The following is a 16,857-nucleotide window of genomic DNA, read 5'->3' on the forward strand; positions in this document are numbered from 1 at the left end:
GCCAGCAGCTTCTGTAATTGCTTCTCTTGCTTTGGGCTCTGTTCAATAAGCACAGTGCCTTTGCCACAGCGACTACCAATGAGGAGAAGGAGGCAGCCAACAGCCCCATCCCCTCACACCTGCCAAGGCCGCGTCGATTATCTAGTACGCATAAACTCAGTACTCCTTTCCTCCTCCCGGTTTGTTTTGCGTATTCCCTCTGTGTGTGAGTGTCTAATTTCCTATCTTTGTGACTGTTTCTGGGGTTTCAGGGGGTGTTCTTTAAACAATAGAATCTGGTCAGAGGTGGTATCATGCTGTGTGGTCAGTCACAGGTAGGTGGGGGTCATTATCAGATTAGAGAATATGTGACATGGCTCATTTCCCATACAGTGGAGGAGAAAGGGGGATCAGATCAGAAGATCATAAATGCCCCACCTCCAAACTGTAACCTGAAGAGAGGGATCCTCAAAATGCCAATCGTAAGTGTAGCGATTTCAATTTGTATAACAAGAACATAATGGTTACCCTATGTAGGTGTTCAGCTCAAAATAATGCAAAACATACTTTAGGCCTGTAAAAGATATTAGAACAGAAATGTAATTATCCCATTCACTTAAAACATTTAATCTATATAGGCTAGTACTAAAAGATGCTTATACCTGCTTCATACTCACTGACTTATGGGGTCTCCTTTTTAAATCACTTATTACAATATTTTAAAACACCACATAGCCTACCCACAGCTGCCCCTCAATTCACACCAACACCATGCCAGACGCACACAAGCAGTCTCTTGTGCTACCCCACATAGGTGTCTCAGCTCAACTTCCCACCCAACATTCACTAACTCTCTCTCACACACACACACACACACACACACACACTCACACACACATGTCTCCCTTGCGGCCTGAAGGGACAGTGGGGTGTTGGAAGAGGGACATGAGTGAGATTGCCCATGAGATGCCAGCTGTTGGCACTCCAGATGTCCAGGCATCGCCGCAAACGCTGGGCGTAAATTGTTTTTCTTTTTTCTCGCCTCCACCCCACTCCCTCCATCTCTCTCCCTTTCCCAAATCCTCTTTTCGATCCATCCTCCACCTGCTCCTCTCTTCAGCTGTCTGCGATAGAGGAATCAATCTAGCAGTTTAATTGGCGACCGTTCCTCTTGTTGCGTTGACCCTCATCATGTTACCCTCCCGTCGGAAGGGTAGTTCGGGGCTTGTTCTCTCTCTAGCTCCATCTCTCTCTCTCTCTCTTTTATTCACGCACTTTCCCTCCGTCTCGTTTTAATTCTCTGCCTCCGTAGAGCCAGATGGGAGAGGTGATTGTTGGCTTAGGACAATGCATTCTGAAGGGGACGGCCGAATGTCAACGAACAAATTCGAACACCTGCTCTGGCAATTGCGGCTAATCGGCTAAATTGAGTGCTTTCTGACTCTCCGGAAACAACTCACTCCGGCCTCATCAAAGGAGTCATTATTAATGAGCTTCGGGTGGACTCCTCAAATTAAGACCGGGGCTTAGTCTTGCTTATAGTCCAGGGAGGCAAATACTGCTTTATTAGAAAATGAGGGGAAAAAATAAGGACAGAAGAAAGAACAAAAAGACATGACAGACGACATTTTGGCTATTGATCAAAGCTGGCCAGTGACTATTCAGCTGCGGTTATCGGACACCAAGAGTACAGCCCAAAACAATGTCAATAGTGTAAGTGGTGCTTATGGTTAGGGCCTTGACCCATTCAAACACTCATTAATAAATTATATACATACATGCATGCCTTCATTCATGCACACAAACACTAGCCTAGAAATCTAGACGCACCCTAGCGGCGGCAAATTAATTTGCTCAGCCTGTACGTCTAGTATCGAACCATAGGAATTTCTATTGGCTTAACACCGTGGATGTTCTCCAATCACAGCGCTCTATTTTGTTAGAGAGTCTTAAGGCGGGCTTAACAGGATAACGACAGTCCTGTGACGGTGAACAACAAGGAAGGTGGCTATGGCGAACGAAGAGCGGTTGTTTGAATCGGCGTTGGCGTCAACTTTGGAGGAGTTGGACTTGTGCTTTTCTTTGAAAGTTGAGCAACACAATGCACTTAAGTCATTCCTTTCTAAGAAGGATGTGTTTGCCGTTTTGCCTACCGGATACGGATATGGTCGTAGCGCTGGCCTATTGCATGCCTAGGCAGTTTGAAAGACAATTCTCTGCCGGCCCCTTGGATTAAGCGAGGTGAATGATTCGATGCCAGACTATACATCTCAATGATATAGGATGGCCCCGCCAGGCTACACAAACACAGCATGGGTACACATTCCACAAATGAAAATGTCTATTAATTTGAGAGCAAGAGCCAATTCAGTTCAATCATTTTAGTTTGACGAGGCAAACAATAGCAACATTAAAAAAGCATAGCCGACAGCCTAACCTGAATTGTGTCAAATAACATACAAAAACATACAACAGAAATCCAAACATAACTAGGCTATTTATGAAAAATAAGGTCACAGAGAATAAGAGGCTTTATGTCTTTTGGCTCTGATTATTCATGCAACTAATTATTTTTAATTAAGTCATTGGACAACAAATTATTTTTTCTTATTCTTGTATTGCAACATTCTGATCAGGCTACTAGGCTAGACTTTTTCTTCAGCAACTATTGTTTTGAACAGAGTTTGATATTCTGCACAGGGACAGAACTCAATGTCCATATGCCTGAGATTTAACAATCAAAATCAAAAGTGATCAAGATCTCAAATGACAAAGACCTACACATTTAGAGGGTTAAAGGAATTTCCCTGTGAAACTCCATGTCCCAGTACAGTTCTCTTTTAGGTTTTAGTGAACCCGGCCACCTTATAGACTTCTACAGGCAATGTGTGTTTAGGGCTGCGGATTTCTAAAGACTACACACTAAAGAGATCTCTGATATCATGGTTTTCTAGCACCACCTAATGGACAGCCAGCAAACTTCATAAGAATAGCACACTACAGGAAAACACTTCCCAGGATGATTCATTCTGTGCTGACATTATGCCATCCTTACACCAGACTTTGAAAAGACTTGGAAAAGATTTTTGAAAGACTACAGTCTCAGACCCGCTCACATCTAAAGACAAGTCATTGAGTTTTTAAATCACAGACTATGATTTTGCAGGGTCACTATTTACAAGACTGCATCTAGATTTCTAAAAAAGACTACATCAAGACTACAAAAAGTCTGCCTCGGACTGACTTGAAACCGCTAAAATGGGCACCTTACACTAAACAATCTAATTGACGGGAGTGGGCCGCAACTCAAGTAAAACTTCCATGATTTCATTCCAACTTTGGAAATTTAGTCGCCGACTGTGAAATCGTATGGTGTAAGGCCCAAATGCTTTCATTAGGTTACTTGTTGGGCACAACACAGACAAACCAAGGTATTGTTTTCCTGTGTGGCTCTGAGAAGACAACATGCACATAATTATTTTAAGCAAAAGCCTCATCAACAGAATTTTAAACATTTACTAAGGTGAGCATATTATTTAACTAAAATGTAATACTACCTACCAACACCAAGAGTTGATTTTGAAAATGCTTTAAATGTTTCTGCCGGTACATCCACTAATCACTAGTCTGCATGAGACAAAGGTTCACACTGCTTTTCCCATCGTACAGTAGATGCTGGACACATGATTATGTTCAGTTACTAGAATGCATCTCCTTTCTGTTCTTGGGCTACATCAGACGAGCTACTGGTCACTGTAGGTTGGCTTGCTTCACTTCTCACCTGCAGAAACCAATTAATTTCCAGCCTAATTCACAGGTCGCAATCGATAAGAGATGTGGCGGAAATAAGCATAACAGACTCCTGCATGGCTTGAAAATCAAATGAGGATTAAGCAGGAGAGATTGGAAAACAATCAGCAGTGAAGACACTGGAGCTATTCTGTGCCATGTCTTCCTTTTAAAACACAGGCTGCCAACACAGCAAGTTGAATCATTTTTATAATGAAAGATAGCTTCTGCTGCCTGGGAAAAAGTGTTTGATAATCCAGAAGAAGAAAATAAAAATCAAACAAAGGAATTCTGTCCAGTTTAAAGCAAATTCAGCAGTGTTTGTGTGTGTGGAGGGGGGGGGGCTACAGAAAACATCCTTTGTTTGAATGCAGGTTGCGTCTACATCGATCGGCAGCTCAAGCTGATGTTAATCAGAGTTTCAGCTTGCGTTTTGTGCCCGGAGGCGAGACTGCATTAATCTCCAACATCATAAACAACAACACGCTTACCATTCATCAAACTTTCAGCACCTCTGTGGGCAGTAACCAAACACACAGCAACAAGGGGAACTGGGGGAAGATCCACCACTTCAGTTGTATACATACCCCCACATATAGCCTAGGCTCTGTCTGCATGGCAGCTCTTTGGGTAAAGAGAAACTGCAAACTGTAAACTGCTGACAAAAGCCCTTCACACACACTCTCACACACACACACCAAATGTGTTCCAAGGGCCCCATCTGCAGAGCACGGAGCCAGTAACATCAAGGCTCTGATGAACAGGCTTAAGTCCACTTTGTCTGCAGTCATGGTGTGGACCTGAGCAGGATGCAAGGAAGATTCAGTTCAGCTGATTACATTAAAGGCAACATATACACTCACTTATTCACTCTCTAACACACACTTATTTGTGCTTACCACACACACACACACACACACAAATAATCCCCGTCATACACGCACAACAGCCAGGAAAGGACAGCTTTTCCACTAGCCTGCAGTCTGATGCCCTTCATGACACACATACATAGAAACTATCAAACAACACAATCAGTACTTTGAAAATATTGACTGAGCACATAGAAAACCACAAAAGAAACTATGTTTCATTCAGAGACCTGTCAAAGTGAATGGAGGTCATTATCTCTGCAGTAAAATGTTGGGCTGTTATGTACTGCAAATGCAGTAAGAAACGCTTTCAACGGTCTTGGCATTCCTTTCTAGATTACTAAGGCTTCTGGCATTGCCCTATCGAGTGCATGCTGACAGGTCGGCATAAATCAGGCCACTAACATAAGAATTCCGGCGGTGTCCCGCCAAAACGAAGAAATGGAAAAAAGGGGAGGGAGTGAGTTGAGGAAAAAAAGCTGTTTGAGTAGAGAGCAGCCAAGCATGACAATCCCTCTGGAGCAGGCCCACACCCTTCCTCGTTCCTGAATCCATAACAGAACGCGCCGCATACAAGCATGTCTTGTGGGCATACATGTAAGTACACACATAAAAAAACATTCACACAACTGAAAACAAACAGACAATCACACACACACACACACACTCATTCACACAATTAAAAAGCCATACACACATCTGAAAACCTGCACTCAGGGTTCCTACACATTTTCCATTTCAAAATTCCATACTTTTTCCATACTCAAATTTCCAAACTTCTCGGTAGATTTTTATGACCATATTCTTGACATTGTGGCCACTTCCAGTTTAGGACAACTCAGTGAAAACAAAGGTATGGACAACTGAAGTGAATTAAAAAATGACACTTAATATTCGTCCATTTAGCTGGGTCGAGCCAGCTGGCAGTTTGTACGGGCACTCACTCAATCCAGCTGTCGTCAACTTCAGACTAACACTTTTGCCATTCTATCTAGCGTAATAGCTATCAATTAATAAATACAACCATGAGGTTTGGTTTTCACCGAGGGGAGTTCATAGATACAACATAGCCTACATATGATAGACTGCTGGCAGAGGCATCAGAAATCAATTTAGACAGTATTTTTTGTTTGCAATAACAGTTTATCAGATAATGCAGTATCCATGTCTACCAGTGTTTTAGCCGAAAATAGCAGAGCTATGCAAACATACCAGTACACAATGGTGTAGGGCACTTTCATAGACCAGGGGATCTCAATTTGGTTTTGGTATCAGGGTCTGGTATTTGGTATCTTGTGGGAGAGAATTTTTCCTGAGGACCCCCATGTAGTTGTATCTTGACGATGGGGATTGGGGACTGACAGTTAAGCTACACAACAGTAGGAATGGTTCATTATGACCTGAGTGAAGTGATTAGTACTGTAGATGCAATAGTCTGGAAACACACATATTTCTCCATACCCTTGTTTTTTTTCTATACTTATCCAGACCTGGAAATTACTAAAATCATAAATTTCATATTTTTCCAGGTTTTCCATACTGCGTAGGAACCCTGTGCACTACAGCTTATGTTTCTTCTCTCCTTCTCATTTTCTCATGCATACTGCATAAACTCTGACTATTACCCAGCACCCCTCTGCCTCTAGGACAGCAAAGGCTATGGGCGCGATTAATCATCAGTGGAAGATTGGCCATTACTACAGCGAGAAGCCAGGTATTTGTCTAGGCCTCAGGCAGTGGCACAGCTCTGATCAGCAAAGCACTCTGGGAGAATACGGCGAACCATGACAGGCACAGGTCTGTCTCCACGGGCAACAGGCAGCAATTACATCCTGGTCCGAGAACCACTTATCATGCTGTTGGTGTACATTCTGTATTACTTACACTTGGCAACAGGAAAGAGAGTGTCTAAGTAAATGGTCTGTTCCTGTCCATTACAGTGCATGTCACATTCTGCTGTAATGCATATCAGAACTGTAGTGATTCATCAACACTTGATGCACAAAATCATTGTTTGGACGCACATGTCTGATTTGCCCTGTTCAGAAAACCCATGCGAAAACTAAGACTCAACAAGTTTTAACACTATGGCCCCATAAATACAGGCATAGAATAGATAATACCTCATATAGAGAGAACAGTATGATTGCTCTCTCTGGCTTATCACCACCACCACCACCACATCTGACTGACTGAGTCCAATTCACTATAGTGGGCTAGATGTCCTCACAGCAATGTTAATCAATATCCTAACACATGTTTGAAACATTTGAGCATGTCACAATAATCTGTTGTTTACCTTAACACGTGGATAAGGTAGGGTACAGTAAGCTAAGACGCAGACAGACACAATGCGACCTGTCAGTGAAGCACGGAAGCGAAACCGGCTTAAGGCTACTTATCCTTGACTAATTTTATCCTTTGATACGTAAGTCAACAAGCACAAATCAATGTCCCTGCAACCAGTGTCTCTACAACACCAGGAGGAGTCAAAGATCATTCATAAAAACCCGCCAGTAGAAGTGAGCGTGAATACCGTAAGAGTTTGAAAAAAAGGTTTCAAGAAATTGCAAGCGTAGCTGTCAGTGTCGTTCGAAGAGACCAGAAATCCATGGAAAATATTGCAGTGTGTCTGAGCGACTATTTACCCATTCATAGATGTAGAATGTGATGTCTCATTATGATAATAAAACATGGGTATCATAGTAGCTGTAAAATATCACAGGGTAAAGTTGACGTTAACTCAAAAATATCAAAAACATAATAATGCTCATGTAAGAGTATAAGTGCAAATAATCCCTGTGGTGTGCATGTCTTCATAGTGTTTAACGTTATAGATACCCCTCTGTGCATGGTTGAAGACGAAATGGGTAAATTGGCTAACGTTTAGATAAAAGAGACCAAAGAAATATACATTAACGTAACGTTAACGTTCGTGATCATGGTTGCTGGTCTGCAGCCAAACATACAGTCAAGTTAACTAGCAAGTTAACGTTATTTCAATGACAAGGCTGCGCTGCCAAAAATGTAATAGCGTTAGATAGCCATCATGCTGTCGGCGAGGCAAAGGTGACATTTAGCACCTTTTGTCGTTGGTTAACTTCAGGTGTGACTGCAAGTTAGCATAGCTTTGATACTTACGAACTTTGGTTTCCTTTCTGCATCTTCACTTCCAGAACTTCCCATTACCACTCCTGCGACGAATCCCTTTTTGCGGTGCAATTTATTGTCTCGACTTTGGCCAGAAGTATCATGCCTTTGATGGTAGTTATCCATAGTAGGAAGATAGCAAACTAGCAACCAAATGGTGTCGTTAGCTACAGTATAGCACTAAGCCTGTCAGTTGGTTAACATTAACAACGACCTAGAAAGTATTTCCTAACATACTAACGTTATGTCCAGTAGGTGTTCCTCGTTTATTATCCCAAATTACCGTGACAGGCTAATTAAATCCTGCCATCCGGTATAGTTGAGGGGATACAGCAACTAGCTAACTAGCTAACTTTAACATAGATAAAACCAAACGCTAATGTTGACGTTACTTCTTTAGCTGACGTTAACGTTAGCTAGTTTAGCTCCAGCCGATGTTAATCCAATTTCAGGCTTTTTTAGATCACCTAGCGAGGTAACTGGCGTCCTGGCATATGCCACGCGTCCAGTTTCATTTACACAATAGTATAAGAAAAATACACGTATAAATGCGGAATCTATTGAAGGTTATCGGCAACTTTCTCAACAAACTTGCAGCCAAATGATCCAGGCGATAGAAAAGTACGCCCTATGCTGGCAATTCTGAAAAGCCCGCCATGTAGGTTGTTCAATGACAGCTCTAAGATAGCCAATCAGATTCATGGTCAAACGCAAGTGGGTTGGTGTCTAAGTGGATACGTGCAATGTGATTGGTTTGATATAGGAAAACTTCTCTGGTGAGTCATTTGACAGTTATGTCTTCTAAAAGGTAATGTATGGAAAAAATCTATCTTTTAGGCTACTATCTATGGGAAAAATAGATAATAGTCGGGAAAGCAGAGGCGAAGTTACCATTCACGTTCACCATGTGTCATCAGATCCATAGATAGACATACGGTTCTACAACTCATGCAATTAGCTCATGGTGCAATGCTGCCACCTACGGGACACATGCAGGCACATTATTTATTTTTTATTTTTTTCAAAATCATCTCTCAGTGCAGTGATATGAACCCTCTATTAGGCTACCCTACATGCTGTGCAGATTTTATGAAAGTAGCCTATGAAAGTTTTGCTGTCATCAAATACTGTCATATGAGCCCTTGGACATTCTGGGAGTAAAGTGAGTGCAGTATGAAGATGGTCTGTGTTGGGTATTCCCAGAGTCTTTTTGCCCACCACAGCAGGAAAATAAACGGAGACAGCGAGCCCAAACAGTCTCCTGTTACGCCAAACCCTGCGCACTGTCCCTCATATCCCATTTCCCTTTGGCTTGTACACCTTGTTACAACTTGTACTTCCTGTAAATTGTGTTTGACACATGGTCTAGGTGTACATGCTCTGTACCCTACATTTAGGCATGTCGCGCGACGATTTTGTAGGGCACGAATGTAGTGAACGAAATTTTCAGTTGGATTTCAAACAACACTAGGCTACAAAATGGCTGATTCACTATATTGTGCACTATATAGTGAACGAGTGAACTTTTCGAACAAGCCCCCAGAGTTCCTTTAAGAGGATGAGAGAACAGGGTTGCCAACTTTGGGTGTTTGGCTGGAGTAAGATTTTGTGAAGTCATAGTGCGTGTGCGTTAAATTTTTCCCTAAACCTAATTTTAAAAATGTCTGTCTCCTGACTTTTTTGCTATGTACAGTATAATCCCTGATTTATGTTTTTTTTTTTTTTTTTTTAAACCTAATAGAATGGAAAAGTTTCTTCAAAATGTACAATTAAATTATTGATTGCACTTGAAAACAAGACCAGTGTTTTAACCCCGTGGCATGGAAGGATTATGAGCCACTGGGCCCCTGGGCACAGACATGAAAAGGGCCCCCCTGCCCACCTGAAAAAGGTAGTAGCTCAGTAGAACAAATTGAAAAATAACCCCTTAAATGATGACTTCTGGCGAGTTTTGTGGAAAGAAATGGACAGATTGAGACTTATGAATGAGTGTACATATGTATCAGGGATGGAAATAGCCTAAAATATTTTTTTCCACCCATTGTGGCTGATGGATTCCAAAGTCTACCAGCCACTAGAGATACAGTATGAACATTTGATGAAAAATCATGACCAAAATGATCACGGTTATTGGTATTATTGCAATATGATTAAAATGTGCTGACTTTTTTTCTAAACCTACCATCAATGTTGGACAGAACTCATAATTGGCCTGCCCTTCATGCCCAGTATAACAAATCTAAAGGTCAACAGACTATAGTGTCATAAAAGTGGTGTGGCTCCTTTAAGACCCAATCCACTGGTGTGAGTTCTGGAGCCATCCAACTTTATCTAACTATATACTATCCTACATCATCTGATTTTAATATTATGTCTAGGCTATATTTAACATTTAACATTTATTTTCTATTTGGCCTGTTATGAAGTTATGCATTGACCAATATAAGCACACTTTTTTAAGACACTTAAATACTTAAATGCTTAGCATTTTGTGAAAACAAATCATTATGGCTACATCGACTCTTAGCCATGAGCTGTATATCCTCTGATTTTAATATTTACACATATGTAGGTATTTAAGCACAGCTCAGTTTTAAGACACTTAAGCCCAAAATTGGAGACCATATAGAAATTTGCTACCATTTCAAAACCGGATTACTCTGGAACGACTTATTGTAGGCCTACAGGGGATTGCATTACACCTTTGTGTTCGGTAAGGTCTGCTGTTTATTCTGGTTTACGGTTTGTCATGTGTGGAACGAAAAGTTTGTGAAATATTCCTCCTATATGAATTGAAATGAGCGCAGAGCTATAGTAGCCTAATATGATTATTTCTTGAAAGTTAATTTTTTCGCGAACCGTTTATCGCAGCAAATAGCCGCTATACCTTATAAAAGATGAGAAAAAGTTATTTCATGTGATGTCTGTGAGGCTACTTCGCGAGTAGTTCCTAGAGAAGAATGGGCGGCCACACTTTATGTCGGTCTGCCTCATGTCTAAATAGCAGCGTGTTCCGTGAAGGTGTCGCGGACCGGATTAAACAGTCAGCGAATCAACAATCAGAGAAAACTGCGCTGAGAACGTTGTAGGCTGATATTAGAACTACCTGCTGTTGGTCTAGACATATGTATGCCTTAAACTCGTATCCTGTCATTTAGAAACAATGCTGTGGTCTAGTCTAGTCATCAACAAAAAATGAACGGATTGCAAAAAAAAGAATGGATTTGGCGTGACATTTCTTGAGTGTGCGTGAGAGCGTGAGATTGGTGCTGAAAGCGTGAGTGTCACGCCAGATGCGTGAGAGTTGGCAACCCTGAGAGAAGCGTTAAGAAGGACAAACATCAGTGCAGCACTCCACCAATTAGGCCTTTATGGTAGAGTGGACAGATTGAAGCCATTTTTTGCCAGGAGTTTGCCAAAAAGCACCTGAACGACTCTCAGACAATGAATGGCAAGTAAAATCATCTAGTCTGATTAGGCAAAGACTGAACTATTTTTGGCCACAATTCCCAACACTGTGTGTGGAACAAACCAGGCACTAAGCTGTCTTGTTTTTAACACCTATGGCCTACCTATTTATTCTGTTATTACATAGTATTATATAAATAATTCATAATATAAAATAATGAATGCAATAGGCCTATGCACTTTAGCCTCCACTCAGATTCTGGACGTTCGTAAATTGTGGTATAGGGGACGGAGAAAAACGCAGATTACTTTATGAATTGAAATTTTGATAAATACGACGTTAACCTTGGTATCACAGTGCTATCTGCGGTTTGTCCATGGCGCTGATAACGCTACAGTACGTTCGCAAATGTACGTCCATCTGGCCCAGAGTGATTCCCTGACGGGATGCAGTGGGTGTCTGTGGGACAGGAGTGCTCGGATCTGCTGGTGCGGATGCAGTCCCTGTGCTTTCGTCTGGAGCAGAGCCAGTCCATATGTCACCGGCCGCCATGCTCCCTGGAGGAGGCCAAGGAGCACCTATACGTGTTGAAATGCACCTACGCTTCCTCATGCTGCGCAGGTACCCCAGGTGAGGCAGCGGTACACACACATGCAGTCATACACACAGTGTTCGAATTACCATAGGGCCCGGTAGTGCCTTGGGCCCACTTCCCCGAAAGCATCTTAAGCCTAAGAGCGTCGTAAAGTCCCTCTTACGAACGTCTTAAGATTTGCCGACTGTTTCCCGAAACCATCGTAGCTTAAGAGCATCGTGAAAACACTCTTAGATCTACGAGTGCTCCAGAGTACTCGTTACCGGCTAAGAGCGTCTTAACAGTTCTCACTGAGGTCACCAACAGGACATACAGAGGAATTACAACTTAGAATACATAATCCAATTTACGTTCCCATTCTTTATTGTGTTTACCTGTGATTAATCAGATTTTAGCGTGCAAAATAGCCTACAATTAATGGTCATAATAATGTGATGAAAAGCGGACAAAAATGCAATCAAGTTATGAAACGAGACGTTGCCAGAATAGTTTGACATTATCTTTGCTAAGTGAATATTTTATTAGGCCTATGAAAAAGCAGAGAAAGCAACATGTGGTTTAGTCTGTAGCCTACTGCATCAAAATCTAAGCCTACACATTTCCTCTCTTTCTTACTCGACTTCTTTCTTATCTTCAAACGTGTTCTTTAAGTGACACCGCGAAAAATTATTGCATGGTGCAACAATCTAATCTTAAAATAATTACAATTATTTATGTCTCTGTGTGGTATACAACCTACTTGGGATGCTTACATGCAGATGTCAAAGTTCGTATTGATGTGAATGAATGTGTAGATCCGAAGTTTAAATGGTTGGCCTATAGCTGTGACGTGCAGTCACCTGACATCACCGTCAAATCAGAGGATATTTCAGAACTATTATCGTGGACAGCTCCCCTTAAGAGCATCTTAAAAGCAGTGCACGCGCGTTCACGCTACGAGCATGTTCGGGAAACAGTCGGAAAAACCAAACGAACGATCATAAGATGAATCGTAGTAAACCCTCTTAAAGGAACACGCCACCCAAAATCAGTAGTAATATATTGTAACGTTTTGATAGCGAACCACACAGTTGTCCAATCAAAAGGTTTATTCACTGGGAACGAGAGCCGGAACACAGCTAGACCAAGACCAAGACACAGAACACAATGCAAACAGGGCAGGTCAAGCACGCACACACACTACACATACAGGGGAGGACGCAGCCTCCCACACAAAAAGGATCACACACGAGGGAGAACTAAAAGGGAAACATGTCACAATAAAGACGCTAACATTACACTTATAACTTAGGAGAATAACGACATAAACCCCCCAAATGTTCACCCTCGTGTCCCAGCATGCCTTTCGCTGGAGAACGCTAACACAGTCTTTATGCGCCGACGTTACAATATGTTCTTACCTTGCACGCACCATCCTTCTATCATTCATGAACGCACACCAGCGCACGTCCATGCAAAGCATTACAAATTGCACGATTACAATGGTAAACATAATTAGAATAAAGATATTACGAAATACTGTAGGCTACATCTCATGATGAGTAGTTATTCACCATCATTTGCAAATTGGTAATGACGGTTAAAAGTGATTAGGGGAGAGACGAGAGACACGTATGGAGCACAGCTGAAGACGCACTGTCACGAGATATAAGCAACTCCTCTGCAGGATAAATGTTGTTTTATTCAGTCATTTGAGCAACATTAGGGTAAGTGTTGCTTTTTCCAGCCTATGTTTTCGATGGTAACCCATTGTTAGTCAATAGTGAAAGTAACTGCATATAACTGTCTTGTCGTTGACTGACTCCTTGGTGAAGTTAGTTTCACTTTGCCAATGAGTTCAAATAATAGACGAGTGCAAATGCGTGAAGGCTATGCTAAGTTTTAGTAAAGCATGGTTTAAGAATGACTATTCCATACGGTCTCGCAAGCAGCCTCCTTCAAATGCGCCGTTGAATGCCAAAATACCGATGCATTTATTTGACATATCGCGCGTTATTGCGCCGTTAAAGGGAATGACAGATGTCATTCTCATTGGTTTAAAATGATGTTACGCCCCAAACACACCCATATGACTGATTAAAAGACCTAGGAACACCTTGTTACGCCATGCGCTCCACTTTTGAGGACGAAAACCCTCCCAATGTGAACTGGACATCCTACTAAATTTGAATAGACTTTTGACGAGTGACGATGCACTTTAGAATGTCATGATAGGGCCCCTAATTGTAGATCCTATCCACCACAGAGTTTAGAATCCATGCTGGATCAACCCTCAGCCTCTCCCTCCCCTCTGAGCGAGAGAGAGGCACACACACTAGAGATGCGCTGATGGGCTATTATTTCAACCATAACTGCATAGCAAAACTTATCATCCATCAGCCATCCATCAGCACCAAAGTTTGTTGACCAATTTTCAAAACTGCACCCGCCCACCATCCGTTGGTTGTTTTAATGTAGGCTATATGGGTGATGCAGGGCTGCTGACGTGAGGCTAGAAAGCCCTTGCCTGTTCTAGAAAGACTGATCTAATGCAGCAAATATATTAAAAGGCTGAAGTCGTACATTGGCTAGGCCTATCCCCAGAATATCAGCAGCAAACTCTGTCGCGCAAAACAGTCTCCAAATAAAACGCACATCGGCCTGTTGCCTATTCTGCCATGCAGCTTGTGACAATATATCGTCCAAAATGCTTGATTGCATTGCATTCTCCACATTTTTAGCTAAATTTTCATGTACCACATCAGCATTTTTGTTCAGTGAATCTGCGTGTTCCTTTAATTACCTGAAAAAACCTTTGAAAAATTTAGTTGTTAAAATTTTATAACTGAGCAGGCACACGGTATTTGATGAATGAGACTTATGTGTTTTGAGGTTCAAGAAAGGTGTGTAGTGATGAAATGTAAAGTTTAAAATTGTGGCCTACTGGTTAGGTCTTCGGGCTTGAAACCAAAGGGTTGCCGGTTTGATCCCCGACCAGTAGGAACAATGTGGGTGGTGGAAAGGTTGAGCACTAGTCTCCCATGCCCACATCCACGGCTGAAGTACCCTCGAGCAAGGCACCTAACCCCTCACTGCTCCCCGAGCATCACTGTAGCAAGGCAGCTCACTGCTCCAGGTTAATGTATGCTTCAATGTGTGACCTGTGTGTTCACTAATTCACGGATGGGATACATGCAGAGACCAAATTCCTTGTATACCCAAGTATACTTGGACATAAAACCTGATTTACATTACATTTACATAATTACAGCGAATTATGTTGGTAATGTATCATAGTTTGTCATTTGTGACCTCATACATGAACACATTACTAAAGTATTAGGTACGGTGGGCACATCATTATGAATTATGATGTATTAACCATGATCATGACTTTTTTTTTCTGCCAAAAATGTGGTCATCACTGCTCAAATTCTGATTTGAACATAACTTTGGAGTTCTCTAAACACATGTCATTATTAACTACTTTAGTTGAGGGGCCACAGACATGATGAATGCATGAGCAATTATCCTAAAATTCATGTAATCATGATGACCATGCTTAAGAACTCATAAATCATAATGATATACCCATCACACCTAATGCTTTAGTTGATGTGTTGTTCATACATGAGGTCATCATGAATGAGTATATGAATTCATGTCAATTCCTGATGATTCATAGGATATAAAGGAATGAAGGAATGCATAAATCATGAATTAATTCATGCTTGAATTCATGATAATGAATGTACCTTTACCATAAAGTGTTACCGATATTTATTCATAACCTTTGTGTTAGTAAAATCAGCAACAATAATGAGACAGCCTGCAGGGAGGAGGTCCAGCACCTAACATCGCGGAGCACCGACAACAACTTGGCTCTCAACACCAAGAGGACCAAAGACCTCATTGTGGACTTCAGGAAGTCAAAAGCTAGCACACAAAGCCCCATCCTTATCAACAGGACTGTGGTGGAGCATGTCACCAGTTCATGTTTCTGGGTGTCCACATCTCTGTGGACCTCTCTTGGACCCTTAACACCTCTACCTTGATCAAGACGGCTCACCAGCATCTATTCTTCCTGAGGAGACTAAAGAACACAACCTCTCTCCTCAGATCCTGGTGAACTTCTAAACCTCTACCGCTGCACCATTGAGAGCATCCTCAAATTATATTAATTTATTTACATGATATAATGATGCCCGTCCGAAGAAAGTGCCCAAAATCGCCATTTTGGCAGCCATTTTGTTTAATGCTAATTAGATGGTCAAAAACTCAAAATTCTGCTTGGGAACAGGGCTAGTTGGATTCAGCACATGTTAATTATGATTAAAAGATCTGTTCCCAACTTTTACTAAGAAATGCCTCTAGACCCATATACAAGGACTTTGTCTTGAAATAGCACTTCTCTATTCTCATATTCTATAGACTCTACGTCTATTTCGATTTCTTACAGGTTGGGTCATTGTTGCCCACAACACACTAGCTTTCTGCTAATGAATGACGTCATTGACACATTTGAAAGGCTTTTTAGAACAAGTAAGTGACTCAAAAAATATAATACTCATCAGTGTGTATTTTCTCTGCCCCCTCTTTCGCATGCAACATTCACATTTCGACACAAAAAATTATATCCCGAGAAAAGTGGATTTTGAGGGGTACAGCTCCATAGACCTCCATTCATTCTGCACTTATACGGCTCTGTCTGCACTTAATTCGTGAGCGCCCTCACGTGGAACCAGATGAGGAACTGCAACCAGTTCAGAAACCAGAAGTTTCCCGAGAGTGGCGGTTCCCCCCTTATTAGACATCAACAATTCAAGATGGCGACCACTAGGGGGCGCTATGTGTTGGGGTCCATCCCATCAGAGCCGTATAATAGTCCATTTACATTTTTGACCACTAGGGCTAGTAGCCTAGTACTGTACCAGAGCCCTGACTGTACCAACTTTCATGCTTTCTGCGAAAAGCCGCTGTACTAATATATTTTTTCTAAAAAAAAAAAACCCATTCACTCCGCTAAACACTAGGAACGCAACCAGTAGGTGGCGATGAGATTACTTTCGCTGAACATTTCACCGACG

General features: G+C 41.7%; 1 protein-coding gene across 1 annotated transcript in view; it reads right to left on the bottom strand.

Annotated features, from left to right (window-relative positions):
• Nucleotides 1–8,396, bottom strand: part of LOC143142668 (protein diaphanous homolog 3-like) — a 291,988-nt gene extending 283,592 nt beyond the window's left edge. Inside the window, exon 1 of the mRNA XM_076303722.1 lies at nt 7,779–8,396. Coding sequence (XP_076159837.1) covers nt 7,779–7,913 — 135 coding nt within the window. The 5' untranslated portion in view covers nt 7,914–8,396. The remainder of the gene's footprint in view (nt 1–7,778) is intronic.
• Between the last annotated feature and the right edge of the window lie 8,461 nt (nt 8,397–16,857).

The sequence above is a fragment of the Alosa pseudoharengus genome, unplaced genomic scaffold (assembly GCF_046254945.1).
Source record: "Alosa pseudoharengus isolate Yale_2024_CS ecotype anadromous, Long Island Sound unplaced genomic scaffold, YU_APseudo_1.1 YU_APseudo_1.1_scf_24, whole genome shotgun sequence".
Taxonomy (NCBI): domain Eukaryota; kingdom Metazoa; phylum Chordata; class Actinopteri; order Clupeiformes; family Clupeidae; genus Alosa; species Alosa pseudoharengus.